Here is a 15,820-nt window from a genome sequence, read left to right on the forward strand (position 1 = left end):
CTGACTATTGAGCCGATGTGACAATTGAATTTCTCCAATGTGAGATCAATAAAGACTATCTTATCTTATCTTATCTTAAATAGTGGTCAACCTGTGTAATTTGTTATCCTGGTATAAATCCAGCTGTTCTCTGAAGGCCTCAGTGGTTTGTTACAGAACATTTGTGACCAAACAGCATCATGAAGACCAAGGAACCCAAGGGAGGATGTTGTGGAGAGGTTTAAAGCAGAATTAGGTTATAAAACAATATCCCAAGTTATAAAGATCGCAGCATTATTCGGGTCTTCATCCAAATACGAGTATGTCGCAATCCCACAAAGCCTTGGTCCGGTCAGGTGAGAAGAGTGTTTGTCAGAGGAGCAGCCAAGAAGCAGGTCCATGGTAAGTCTAGAGGATCTGCAGAAATCGACAGCCTAGGTGGGTGATTCTGTTTACGGGCTGCGAACTCTTCAAATCTGCCCTGAAGAGTGGCAGGAATGAGGCCATCGTTGAACATACAAATGAAGAACGCGCGCTTTAGCTGTCCCCCTAAACACACTGTGTGGAACATGATGATGGCTGCATCATGCTGTGGGCATGCTGTTCTTCAGGTAGGAAGATGGGTACACAGAAAGAAACATGTTAAAGGCTGCAAAAAATTGTGTGAAGGTCAACCTTAAAGATATACAATGACCCTAAACACAACCAAATCTGGAATTGTTAAGATTAATGAGTGTTTGTGAGTTTCTAAAAATTTCTGAGTGGATTATTGTAGTTAAAAAGTCCTTGCCATATTCAATTCATTTATGTGCTGTATTGCTGTTGGTGTCTTGTCATATGGGTTCTTTTGTTTGTGTTTAGTTTTTTACTTGATTCTATTATCACTGTGTGTTTTAGTATAGACACTTAATGTTAGGTTTTTCCCCTTTGGTTTGTAGATGATTTATATTTAGCCCAGCTCTCTCTGTGTTTATTAGTCTCCTTCCCTCAGTTTCTCTCTCTCAGCTGTGCAGCCTTTCCCCGATTTCTATGTCACTCTTCACTCCTTCAGTATTTTACACTCTCTGGTCTTCATTGTTCCTTGCTGGTTTCTCACGTTGAACTCATCCAGGTTTCACGTTCTGCTTCCCTTGTTCCAAGACCTGTAAGTTATTTTTTTCATCAAACTGAGTTTTTCTTCACCACCATCTTGTCTGCAATTAGGACTATAAGGGTTTATTATAAGGCGTATTTGTCTGTCAGAATGGCCCCATCAAAGTCCAAATCTAAATTTATTGGAGATTCTGAAAGAAAAATGTTTTTTGTTGACGCTTTCCACCCAATATGTTAGAGCGGGTTATATAAGAAGACTTAGTATTCAGAGGAGCTAAGGTGGTAGAGTCATATGCCAAAAGACTTCGTACTATATTTACAGGTAAAGTTTTTCTACATATTATTACCTGAATAAAGCTGCATGGCACACTTTTCATGTTATATTCTATTTTGTGTTGATCTGCCATATAAAATCTCTAAACAAAAAAACACATTAAAATCTGTTGTTGTATTTTGACAACATTTTAAAAAATGTCATGTGGCACAGTGGAGTCAGCACATGACATTTTTTTTGGTGAGGCAAATCTCCCCCCAGGATTTGCCTCACCAACTCTAAACACTTGTTGAAGATTAGTTGTGCCTGAATAAAATCATTAGTGCATGAGATATGTCTTCTTTTTTGGCACTGCATTTGAATCCTGTGGCTCTCTTGGATAAATCAGACATTTCTGGCTTTCATTTCTCAAGGGCTCAAACGCACCACACAGTTTACAGTAAAAAATAAAAAAACAAGCTAAGAAATCTGAGCAAGAACCTTCGGGCTCTGGCGCTGTGCTGTTGCTTCAAATGCATATTTTGACTTGTGACATCTGTCACTCACATGTTTGTGGTCGCTCTGACAGGAAACGCTGGAAGCCCCTGCCAGAACAACTGTGGCACACATGCATGTTTCACATTGATCCTTACAGTATGGAAGGGGAATGCGTGACAACTGGACTTCATTAGGTGACGTGACTAAAAGGAAGATAAATGGGACTGCAATAATCCAATTACAATGTGAAACATGTTCCCTAAAACTTCTGCTAATTCTTGTGATAATTCTGTTTCTACTATGAAGTAGAAATATTTGCAATATTTACTCATGGTATGAGCCTACAATGTTATGATTTCTTCTATTTCTGCTTCTTTGTCACGCTAAAATGTTTCAAATCACCAAACAAATTTCAAATTCAGATTTTAAAATCCAGAGAAAAAGGCAGTTTTGAAATGAGGATTTCATTTAGCAAGGGAAGAATGCTAGTAAAACACACTAGGATATTTGTGAAAATGTAATCACCCCTTATTTATCTTAAATTAAGCATTAATAACCACATCTTTGGGATAGATGAGTTTATTAAGTTTGCTAGCCGAACTTGGATCTGATTATTGCCTGACTTGTAGAATTAAGAAATCTCTTAAAGGAGACATATTCTGCTAAATCCATTTTTTAGCCCTCAAATACATTTTATTGTGTACTTGGAGTCTCTAGGAGTGCAATACATGCAAATGTAATCTGTCCAGAAGCCGCGTAGATCTCTCTATATTCTGTTTGGGTCATATTTTTCAAGCCGTTCAGTTTTAAATTATTTATTACGTTTTTTTGAACAATAATGTGACGGTATTTGCTGCAGAGCTGCTAAACAAGGTCTTAGACTTCATGCTTACCAATTTTGCAAATTCATCATTTTTACTTTTTTGTAGTCCAAGGTCAAGAAAGCTGAAGCTACAAGTTGATGATACGTGCAAATGTTCAGTTGTTCAGAGCATATTAACCCACACAATTTATTGCACCATACCCCAGCATACTAAAAAAAATGTACGAATGAGGTGAAGTGCAACCCTTTGTGACCTGTAATCTGGTACTGCTTTAATGCTCAAGGACCTGGACGACTTCCAATAAATTGATGGTATTACATTTTTTTTCTGTGTAGCAGGAAATCTTGAGGGCATTAGCTTGTGACCTTCAGCTCAAGCACACCTGTGTTATGCAGTGGAACAACTTACACCAAGAAGTCCACCTCTGAATGGCTCAAAATAAAAGGTTTTAAAATTGGTGAGTCAGACTTTAGACTTAAATCTGGTTAATATAATGCTTCATGACCTTTGACTGGCTGTTCATGTTATGGTCACCTGTTTCCGCTGAATACCTGTCCACCACTTCCCCTACTCTTATTTATACTCAAACCTGGTAAGAAATACTCAGAGAAATCACAAGCTGCGACCTTAATATCTTCCATTTCTTCCCTACTCCATTGATACACCCTGCAACCAGAAACAACAATCTCTTCATAGAACACTAAACGCCATCAAATCTGTCAAATAAACCTATCAACTGTTTCCTGTCTGATTTCTATGTAAATGAAGCTCACAATTGAAATTCCTCTGAATGAAAACAGCTCTGCCAAGAAGAGTGAGCCCAAACTCCTCCACAGTGATGCAAAAGACCAGTAGCCAGTTACTGCAAAACTGCCTGATAGCAGTTGTTTTGGCACAAGCACAATTAGGGGGTGATTACATTTTCACAAAGAGCCACAAAGAGTTATCTTTGTCTGATTATTTGAACTGGAATATTTATGTATGGCAGCTGACATGTTTAAGGGTGCAAATAGTTTTTCATGCCACTACATCATCCATTATGTGCCAGAACCAGTCTGAGAGCTACAAGCCCCACCTGTTTCTGTGTCTCACTCATTCTCCTTCTGCAGCTCAGCTCCGTCTGCCTCCCTCTCTCCTCTCCTCTGCTCCCTCCCTCCCTCCTGACCTCCTCCTCTTACTGTCACTGCACTTCACAAACAGAGTTGGGTGTTTTTTACACCCTCTCCCTCCTCTATCCTCACTCTTTCTTCACAAGACACAATGAGATTAACAGCGCTCTGCGTGTGTGGGACCCTACTGGCCTTTTCAAGTCTCTCTCAGACCAAAGCGGAAGATGGAGTCCTCCTGGGGGACTGGGGATTTGGACCCTGCACTGCAACTCTGAGACCGGTGGGAACGTGCAGACCGGGGGAGCACGACAGCACATGCCCGTACCACATCACTCTCCCTCCTCTGGTGGTTCATTTGCCGCAAAGCCTCTTGGAGCTGGGGAACATCATGCAGGACCTGCAGAGACTGAAGGACAGTGTCGATGAGCTAAGGGAGATGTGTGCAGATTGTACGGGGTGTCAAGCCGGGAGGAACTGTGGGAGGCCGAGCGAAGGAGAGCCGAAAGGAGGTAAGAGCGCGAGTGAGGATGAGGGGGACTGGATGAATGAGAGACATGAAGAGAATGACGGCGATTTCAGACAGGAGTGCGGAAAAGACGGCGTTAAGGTGGAAACGATGGACAGAGATAACGACATGGAAAAAAAGTTGAAAGACAGGAACGAATGGGAAACAGGGGGACTTCCAAAAGTAAACAAGAGAGAAGAATCTGTGACCAAGGGGGCAAGAGGAGAAGACACGTTAGAGGAGTCAACGACCCCAGTTTCTGGTGGAAACATACAAACTATTAATATGACAAGAGAGAGGATTGCTGAGATAAATCCCACATGGAGTGGGAGGAAAAATCAAGATATGTTAGAGAAAAACAAGGAAAAAACAAAAGAAGAAAGTGGGCATCCCATATGGCGAGATAAGGCAAAGAAGCTGGACAAAAATACCAAAGCTGAAGCTTTTGATAGAATAAAGATGTCACAGAACCACACGGTGAATATAAATAAGGAACCGGAGCAGATGGAAAAGGAAATGGGAATAAAAGTGGACCCAAATAAAAAGAAACCCAAGCAGGCAGAGAGGTTTGGGATCACAGAAAATGGTGGGGAGATTAAAACAGAGAGTGTGCAGAGAGACGGCGATGTAGGAACATCATCCAGCGAGAAAACTGAAAAGACAGACTTTTTATCGATCAGACCGACTCCCATTACGGCCGGATTAACTTCAAGGCCGGACTTGAGTGACACTAAAAGCTTTACATCATCTCTTCCATCACCTTCTCTGCTCAGCCCCACTTTAAGCTCCATCACAGATGTCATTCCTGACCCAAAAGCTGGTTATGAAGCAACGGGAAGCACAGAGGCCAGTGCAGCTGGTGTTGTTGAGCCCCACAGCCAAGTTAAGGCAAAGGTACCCACAGCAACAGCAACAATATCCACAGTGGGTGGTCCACATGAGCAGATAACCCATGCTGGAGGAGTGTTAACTATAACATCTTCAACCACCTACCACTCCTCATCAGAGTTTATTCATGACGTCATCACCCAGAGATACAGATCGCAGTCGCGAGACAGCAAAGAAGAACATCAGCTCAAAAACCAAGACGGGTCAGAAACCTCCACCAGTCCGAGCACGAGGCAAGTCTGGTGAAAAGCATAAACCTGGATCTAAGGCTGAAGCACAGAACAGACAAAGGAATGCCAAGAACGACCATAAACCAAAGCCAGGTCCTTCAGTGGAGGGAAAAACTAAACTCAACCAAAAGCAGAAGCCTCACAAACCCACAGCTGTAAAATCCAAACTTGGCAAAGAATCAAAACAAATCCAAAATAAAAAATCTGGCCTAAGAACGCCACCAGCTAATTTAACAAGTGAGGAAAATCTGAAAGACAGTTTGACGCATAAGCAGGACGTACCAATTAATGAATCCAAACCGAAGCAAAATTCTTCAGCTTCTGTCCAGAGACCTGCAGCTCAAAGACCTCAACCTGTGAACGCGACACATTCAGGTAAACATACATTAATCAACACAGACTCTGATGTAGTATCAAAGTTGGACCAAAATGTAAAAATAAATTATTAAACTTTTTGCCACTGATAAATCTGACCCAAAGTCGATCAAAAGGCTGGACAGTGAGGAAATAACAACCGAAACTTTTGAATTGAGTCAAAATCTTAATTATGCACCCAATCCAACTGCTGCAACCAATCATCCCACAAACAAATCCATTCACAAAATCCTGACATTAAATCCAAAACCTGAACATTTCCTAGAGTTTGAATCAACACCAAAACCAAACCAAACCCCTTTAAATGAATCTGTGAGCAGGCTTGGAGAAAATATTGCACAAGAGATGAAAAACAGTCCAGATTTAACTGGACAAAACGTTACTGCCCATCGACCTCATCCTGCCCCTGATAACATGAATGATTCCAGTCAGGAACAATTTAAGCCTTCCCAGGACTTTCAACCAAAAACAGCAACACCCTTAACTGAGGCAGTGGACAAGTGTGAAGAAAATTCCTTGCCGGAGCCCAAATCTAATCCAGATTTGACACCTGGACAGACATCTGCACCGGATCAAGCTAGTTTGACCCCTGATCAGAAGAAAAATTCAAGCTGGGATCGCCTTAAAACCAAACACAAAACAGAAATCACTGAAGAATCTTCATTTGAATCTAACAAAAGGGAAACGTCTACAAAAAAACCCAAACAAACACTGTTAATTGAGCCAATGAACAAATCAGAGGAAAATACCTCACAAGATCATAGATCAAATCCAGATTTAACACCTGGATGGACATCTGCACCGGATCGAGCTGCTGTGACCCACCACCCGAAGAGCAAATCCAATCAGGGAATCCCTAAAACTAAATCCAAACCTAAACCTATCATACCTAAATCACAGAGCAGTGAAACTGGTGCTTCACCAAAACAAAACCACAAAACTTTAACCCATTTTGGATTTAAATCTGAAGAAAATCCCTCCCTGAAGTCTAAAAACCATCCAGATTTAACACCTGGACAAAAGGTTACGCCTGATCGAGACAATACAACACTTCAATATCGGAATAACTCTAGCCAGGAGGACCACAGACTTAAACACAAACCGGAAACTAACAAAGAGGATAAATTTGAGACAGCAGCTAAATCCGGTAAACACATTTTGCCGGAGTTAAAACCAAATCCACATTTAACACTTGGACAGGAATCCGTACCAGATCCGGTTACGAAAAACCCTGATCAGAAGAATAAATCCAGTGAGGATCGTCCAAAAGATAAACACACACCAGAAACTATCCAAGAGCTTAAGTCTTACAAAAGTGAAACAGCAACTACAAAACCTTCAACTGAGTTAGAGGACATGTCTGAAGAGAAATCCCGTCAGGATTATACGCCTGATCCAGGTTTAAGACCTGGACAAAGATCTACACCAGATCAAGCTCCTACAAGCCCCGATCAGATGAGAAAATCCAGTGAGGATCAAAACAAAGATAAACACAAACCAGAACATATCCAAGAGCTTAAGTCTAATAAAAGTGAAAGTGCAACACTAAAACATTTTCCAGACTCAGTGGACCAGTCTGGAGATCTGCAGGACCCTACACTCTATTTAGATTTAACACCTGGACAAACATCTAAACCGAACAAAGCAACAGCCACCCCTGATCAAATGAATAAATCCAACAAACAACAGCTTAAAACCCAGACTTCTCAAGAGTCAAAATTCAAAACAGCAACACAAAAACCTTCAACTGAGTCATGGGACAAGTTTCCAGAAAGATCCCTGCAGGGTCCCACGTCTAATCCGGGTTTACCAGCTGGACAGACATCTACAATAGTTCTAGCTAAAGCAACAACTTATCAGGTGATTAAATCCAGCCAAGATCCCCTTAACCCTAAACGCAACCCAGAAAAAACTGATGAGTTAAAGTCAACGCCAAAACCCAACCAAAAACATTTGGCCAGATCAGAGGACAAGTCTGAAGAAAATGATTTGAAGCAAACCAAATTGCCTCTAGATTTAGAACATGGACAATCATCTACACCGGATCAGGGAACGACATCCCCTGATCTGGTGAACACATTTAACAACGAATACGTTAACACTCAAGCTTCTAAGACGTTTAAATTCGACAAAAGTGAAACAGCCTCTCAAAGAACTTCAACCGAGTCATGGGACAAGTCTGAAGAAGCATCTTTGCAGGGGCCTACACCTAACCCCGGTTTAACATATGGACATAGATCTACATTGGATTTAGCAACTGCAACACCCAGTCAGATGGAGAAATTCCCCAAAAGTAACATTCAAACCGGACCTTCCCGGGAGACTAAATTCAACAAAAGTGAAACAGCAAGACCAAAACCTTTAACTGAGTTATCGGGCAAGTCTGAAGAAGCATCTCTGGAGGAACAAACGTTTAATCCAGGGTTGGAACCAGGAGAAACATCTAGATCAGATCTAGTCACCGCAACACCTGAGCAGATTAAGAAATCCATCCAGGACCATCATGAAGCCAAATACCATCCAGAAACCATCAAGGGGTTTAAATCTAACAAAAGTGAAACAGCAACACCAAAACCCTACCAAAGCCCGTCATCTGAGTCAAAGAGCAAAGAGCAGGAGCATAGAAACAGTTCACACTCGACATCTCCACCTGATCAAGGTATGACACCACCAAACGTAAGGTCTAAAACCAGCCACAATGTTACTAAATTTAACAAACCACCTAAAACTGGTCAAGAGCTCAAACAAAAACAGAAAAATCCAAAGGCTGGTCCAAGCTTAAAGATTAGACCAAATGCAAACCTTAAAACCAACCAAACCCAACAAACAAATCCGAGGCTGAAAACTCCCAAACCTGGCTCAAGGCCTAATCTAAAACCAATATCTGTGCCCGGGAAAATCCCGAAAGCAACGTACAACAAAACATCTAAACTGAGGCCTCCGTTCCGACACAGACCATCAACAAGACCTACAGTCAAACCAGGATTTAAACCCATCCAGAGGTCAAAACAAGCAGTGGAATCAGAGCCAAGTCCACAAACCAAAACAGATCCACCTCAGATCAGCTGGGGCCCATCAGGCAACATCCACAACTCTCGTAGTGACATGCCACCTACATCTGGGCTCGTAAAACAGACTGCTGAAGTGAGTCATACCCCAGGGGAAACAGAGTTCAGCACCAGTGTGAGGAAAACCATAACTCTGAGACCAAAGACCTCTAACAGCTTGGAAACTGGATACTTCCCTGCCCTTCACACACCCCCCGAAGACGTCACATCGAGCCCAAACACCAGGGTTACGTCTGATCTGAGGCCACAAACAGCCGGTCCACCGTCGTCTGACCCAATGACAACAAGACCAAACAAAATCAACCATGGGATCCTCCAAAATGTTATCACTAGCACCGGTCCAGGATCTACACAGCCGAGTGTGTCTAAGGCTGAGACACTTCACGAGGAAGACAGTCCCCCCGCAAGTCCAGTTCCTTCACCCAGTTTGGAAACTACCTCCACACTCAGCCCCGACTTCAGGCCAAAGACCTCCTCCACCTCTGGCCACGAGCCTCCACCTGCAGAGCTGTCCACTCCCAGTCCACGAGAGCTGCGTGTGAAAATCAACCAGGTGACAGCGTTTGTCAACAACAGCCTGATTCCTAACCGTGGACCAGGAGAGCTTCCCAAGGAGCAGCCAGAGGGGTCCAAGAGAGGCGGGGGGCCTGAGAAGACAGACGGTAAATTGCCAACATCTGCAGCATTTACAGGCAAGAGATCACTTTGATATTATCTGCATGGTTTACTATAAGTGTGACATATACAAGAAGCCTTCTGAAAATGTAGGCCTTCTTGTTTAATCTTGTTTATGGCAATAACACTAAAGGGACGCTTTCATGTATACAGCGGTCATTAAACTGGAAAAATAAAGGGAGTCTTAAGCAACATAACTGTAAAATCTGATTAAAAAAATGTATTTCAAGTATGACGACCACACAATAAACTCTAATGAGTCTCACATAAATAATAAGAATATAGGCCTAATGATGTGGTCTGAGATTATATTAACACCAGACATCATGGGGAGGAATCTGCATGAGTGTGCACAATGTGTAGCTCGCCATGACCGTCGTGGGTCACGGCGAGGTTAAAACCGAAGTTAAAACCACAATAATGGAAGGACCAACAGCTTTAAAACAGCCATCTATGGAAAAAGCTCAAGTGATTCACTTATCTGTGTTAATAATTAATATTCACTTACCCACTGAGCTCAAATAGCCCTTCCCTCTTCATCATAAAGCTACAGGTAAAATGAAACAATTACAAGTGCAATTGGAAAAATGTTACCAGGGTGCTCCTTAAAGTCATCGAGCACTTTTGCGAAAAGTATATTGAATTGTAAGAGGACTAAAACATTGTAAAAACATAATTAAAAAAATTATATGAAAATAGTTAGTTTAAATAACCTTAAATCTATAAAATTAGCCATAAATTGATATCATCATTATAATTTCTAATTCAAATAAATTATAATAATCTGTACTAATAAATTAAATAATCTGTACTAAAATGCCAAGTTAAGTATTTATTAGTAGTTAGTCAATTATTTAGTTAGTAAGGTAACATATTTAGTTAGTTAAAAGATGTTTTTATATTGCATACATAAATAATGTTAGGTACATAACTATAGGAAATATGGAAAGGAAAATAAGAAAAAGAAATATATCAGCTAACAAAATAAGCAGACAATGATAAAATAATAATTCCCTTAACAAGTAAATCTGATTAAAGAATAAATGGGAAATTGAATAAATACATAAAAAATTACTTACTGCAGTTAGAAAGGGTGTTATAAGATCAGTTTTCTTGAAGTCTTTAAAAGCCTGTATGAAAAGTGCACTAAACCTATGACAACCAAACTTGCCAAAATCAATTTAGAGATAAAGATGCAGCTTAATAAGATTACTATATATACAAACAGAACCAAATAAAATAAAATAAATAGAAATTGGGTTAAATAATTGTTGATCTACAAAATGTGTCCCAAAATAATAATACCGTTGTAATTTTCACCCCACTGTTAATGTGCCTATGCATTTATGAATGTATAATAATGCACAAATCAGTATTAGAATAGATATAAGAATAAGAAGAGCAGAAAATCATACAATCATAAAAAATGTAAATACACAAGTAACAAATTAATAATGAAAAAGAAATAACTCCATTAATGAATAAATGATTCAGAATTAAACAGTAATTAAAATGGACCTATAAGAAATTGACAACTTTCTAGCTGCAGAACTGTTATAATGACTGAATAATTTTTATAACTTTTATGAAGCCTATGCTGCACTGCCTCTGGAAGACCAAACCTGCCAAAATAAAGAATATAGAAATATGGACTATCATGAGAAACTTTGTTTGGTTTATCATCACATAAGTACATTGAAGTTTGAGATTGCAATGTGACAAAAATGTAAAAAGCATCAAAGGGATGAGGGGAATAAGTCTGAAAAGCACACTTTTTTGTTAAATATCTATTTTTTATTTTAATAGTTAGGTCTTCCACAAAACCCCGTCAGCTTTTAACCCCATCCAACTTTTGCAGCCCCATTCCAGAGCTGCAATAGGATATTTTCTCCTGCAGGAAAAAGATCTGAGCAAGTTTAAGACCAGTTCTCTTTTTAATTTCCCCTTTCCACAGCATTAAGAGACTGCTCAGACCACAGCCTCAGAGGCAGGACCAGGAGCGGAGTTTACCTGGTGACTCCCGACCTCCGCAGCAGCAGCTTCCCGGTGTTCTGTGACATGGAGCTGGAAGGTGGCGGATGGACCGTCCTGCAGCGCCGCCTGGACGGCAGCGTCAGCTTCAACCGCACCTGGGTGGAGTACCAGGCCGGGTTCGGAGTCATAGACGGAGGAGAGTTCTGGCTGGGCAACAGCAAGATGCACCTGCTGACCCGGGACAGGGACATGATGCTGCGGGTGGAGCTGGAGGACTTTGACGGAGTGACCGAGCATGCGCAGTACGAGCACTTCAGGGTCGCCAGTGAGCGGCTCCGCTACAGGCTGACGGTGGGCGGGTACTCGGGTACGGCAGGTGACGCTCTGCGCTTCAGCAGAACCTACGACCACAACAACAGGGCGTTCACCACACCTGACAGGGACCACGACCGCTACCCCTCCGGCAACTGCGGGGCCTACTACAGCTCCGGCTGGTGGTTTGACGCCTGCATGGCTGCCAACCTCAACGGCAGATATTATGTTGGGAAGTATAAAGGAGTTCGGGACGGGATCTTCTGGGGAACGTGGCACAACATATCCACAGAGTACTATCCCACCAATGAGAGACAGTCTTTTAAATCAGTGAGGATGATGATCCGACCAAAGAGCTTTGGCTCGCGTTAATATAGTAAATATGAAACGTTCCTGTCAGGTTTGACCATGAACCGTCTTTAACAATCGTTTTTATCATCAACCCAGCGCTGCCACCTGGTGGCCCTAAATCCAACACGTGGTTTAATTCTCCAGATTACAGAAATCAAGGATGTGCACGCGCTATATTGCCAAAAGATTGGAGAAACCCATCCAAATAATTGGATCACGTGTTTCAGCCATGGTCACAGATAGGTTTGAGCCGGTATTATAAGCTTCAGTAAAAAAACAAAAACAAAAAACAAACTCACAATCTTTATATTTTGTCACATATGGGTATTTCATAAAAAATATTATTTTGAAAGAAATCTATGACATGATCTGATTACATTTATTTGAAAAAAGCAGTAATCATTCCGAACATACTGATTACGTTTAGTTATTGAATGGCATTAAAATATAAAATATAGCTGACATCTGCCTAATTTGGAAGTGGGTTTTATGTAAATATGCTTATTGTGGTAAATAGTGTACCTTTTTTTTTATTGCCGTTTCTAAATAACAGAGTAATGCATTGATCTCCTTTAGTGTCCATGCCGAGACGGTGGGTGTTTTTGGCAAAGGTAACCTTTTCCAAGCAGCTGAATGTGTTTTTCTTGTAAACGGGGCAAAGAGCTCAAAACTTTCTTTAAGCCAGCTGACCAGCAGTGCAAAGCGACAGATTTAGGGTGGGTATGCAGCCCTGTTTTAACTTATGCAGATAGGGTAAACTTCAGTCCCTCCAACAATTTTTAATTGAAAGGGCTTTAAACCACAAGAACTACATGACAGAAATTGTAACCTTTTAATAAGTCGGTATATTTTGTATCAGTAACCATCCACTGGCTGGCCCCAGGTGTGTAAAATCATGCAGCCATGCATGCAGACTGCTCCTCCAAACATTTGTGAAAGAATGAGTCAATCTCAGGACTTTGGAACATTTAGCAGTGGAAATGACAGGATGGCCCGTGTGTAAAAACTTAATTCATAAAATTCCCCCGTCACACAACATTCTATAGAAAAAAATCACAAGGCGGAGAAAATGCTGGTGGAAATCTCCAGCTGCCTGCAGAGTCGGCCGCTCCTGACCTTCAAATTTAATGTGGCCTTTATTTTAGCTATTTAGAGCAATGCACAACCAAATTCAAATCACCAAGTGCAACACAACTGGACTCCAGAAAAGTAAAGATGTCTTTTCTGCAGAGAGAAATCACGCTTCTCTGTGAGGCAAAACAGTTGACAAGTCTGGGTAGGGTGGTTGCCAGAGGAATCGTTCTTTCCCGACTGTGTAACACCAAATGTAAACGTCTGGAATGTGGATGATTGTGCTGAGTAAACTCTCTGAAGTTTGTTTAAGAGCTGCAGCAAGTAAAGACATTTTGGACAAATTCATGCCCCTGACTATGTGGGTAACAGTTTGGGGATGACGCCTCCCTGCTCCAAAAATTACTCTGCATCAGTGCACTAAGCAAGGTCCATAAATCCATGGATGTACGGGTTTGGAGCGAAGAACCCTGAACTCAAACTGAAAGAAGACCGTTGTGATGAATTATTATGAAGGCTTTGACCCGGGGTAAATCGTCCAGCATCAGTGCCTGACCTCATAAATGATCTACAAGAAATTGGTCAGATATTCCTACAAACACACCCCTAAACCGTCACAGAAGAGTTGAAGCCATGGCAGATGAGTAGGACCATATGAAATACGATGTATTAGGAATGAGATGTCATTAAAGCTCATGTGTATAAAAGCAAGCCTTTTAATCATATTTGCAATATATTCCATTACAAAGGTCACAGCCTATTGATTGCCTGGCATCATTCATCATGGCTTATGAAATATATTTTGTTAACAGTAAAGTTTATGACATGCTATTTTTCCAGCTATTTGATGTGTGAATTTGACGGGTATGAGTTTTTTTTTTTTCTTTGTCTGGGATGTTTTGTAATACGTTTGTTGGATTAAAATTGACAAAATAAGTTTTTACCCAACATTGCATCGTTTTAACCTTCTTAAATCAAGCAACATTTTAAAACAGCTTCTGTTTACAACCATTTCCGACCTTCTAGCTTTAGACTTCATTTCCCTAAAGCCTTTGCGGGAATAATGACGTCATCCTCATTGTGCTTCATTGTCTTTCGATTGGTTGAGACCAGCAAAGGGGGCGGTTCAAGGTTTACACAAGAATGTACATCCTGTCTGTAAAGTTCGCTGAAGCTTGGTCTGACTTGCAGAGGGGATAAATGTCTCTTCAAAATAAAAGCATGCAAAAATGAAGAAAATTCATCTAGGGAGCAAACGGAAAAGTGTTTGGTAATTTGTTCATGAAGTTCCACACTTAGGATTAGGGTCTCTTTTTATCTTTAAACGGAGAAGTCGGGCTTTATATTTATGCTCTTGGAATAGGGCAACAGAATGACAACATTTTCTTGGAATTTCAGCTTGTCTAAACCAAATCATTTACTTTTCCTGCAAGATCACTTAATAGGCCCACCTATATTATCAGCTGCCTTTAACCCAACCACTGCCTGAGATGGACAGCACTCCCACCCCAACTCAGCAAGGATGAGAAGCTTTAGAAAATGGATGGGCATATGGTCAGTTATATCTTCATCCATCCATCCATCCATCCATCCAATCATCCATTGTCTTCCGCTTATCCGGGGTCGGGTCGCGGGTGTAGCAGCTTTAGTAGGGAGGCCCAGACGTCCCTCTCCCCAGCCACTTGGGCCAGCTCCTCCAGGGGAATCCCAACGTGTTCCCAGGCCAGCAGAGAGACATAGTCCGCCCAGCGTGTCCTGGACCTCCTCCCGGTGGGACGTGCCCAGAACGCCTCACCAGGAAGGCAGTAGGGAATTAATTTATTCAGCTGTCAGTTTGTCTTAATTTCTACAGTCATGATGAAGAGATACTTGTGAAAAAGTAATAATATATATAATTTCTGTAGTTCAGACGAAAAGCTCTATGGTAGTTAATATATTGAAAATATTTTTTTTTCTCAGAGGAGGGACCAAGCCTAATGTTGTGTTCACAAGAAACTGCTGAACAAAAAACCTATTACAAAACATAAATGCAATTTTTAAAAAGGTTTTTTTACTGTGACTTGTAGGTTCCCAAGTGGACCATGAGATTAAAAAAACATACCAGACTTAAGGGGGAGTGTTGGCCTAGTGGTCAGAGCAGTGCGCTTGCGCTCTGAGAAGGTTTTATAAAAAAAAAAAAAAAAAAAAAAAAATATATATATATATATATATATATATATATATATATATATATATATATATATATATATATATATATATATATATATTAGCAGGGTTTGCGGTCAGCAAGGCTCCAGGAAAGTAGCTATGTGATTTATATATATACATATACACACACATACACATATATATATATATATATATATATATATATATATATATATATATATATATATATATATATATATATACATACACACATCAATCACCTAGCTACTTTCCTGAGGCCTCGCTGACCGCAAACCCTGCTAATACGTCGGGTCAGCAATGGGAAGGTACAACACTAAATTAATTGTATTTGTGATATAACAACAATCCACATCGTGCATTAGAAGTTCATACTTTTAATCTGAAATCCAACTGGTTGACGACGTCTCTCTGTGGCAGTTTCCGGGG

General features: G+C 40.8%; 1 protein-coding gene across 1 annotated transcript; it reads left to right on the plus strand.

Moving 5' to 3' along the window:
• The first annotated feature begins 3,924 nt into the window (after positions 1-3,924).
• LOC105938217 (mucin-5AC) lies at positions 3,925-12,410 on the plus strand. The gene is made up of 2 exons (XM_021307208.2): positions 3,925-9,513; positions 11,451-12,410. The coding sequence occupies exons 1-2, from the start codon at positions 6,099-6,101 to the stop codon at positions 12,152-12,154; spliced, it is 4,119 nt and encodes a 1,372-aa protein (XP_021162883.2). The 5' UTR covers positions 3,925-6,098; the 3' UTR covers positions 12,155-12,410.
• Positions 12,411-15,820: the final 3,410 nt, after the last annotated feature.

Source organism: Fundulus heteroclitus, chromosome 2, assembly GCF_011125445.2.
Source record: "Fundulus heteroclitus isolate FHET01 chromosome 2, MU-UCD_Fhet_4.1, whole genome shotgun sequence".
Lineage (NCBI taxonomy): Eukaryota > Metazoa > Chordata > Actinopteri > Cyprinodontiformes > Fundulidae > Fundulus > Fundulus heteroclitus.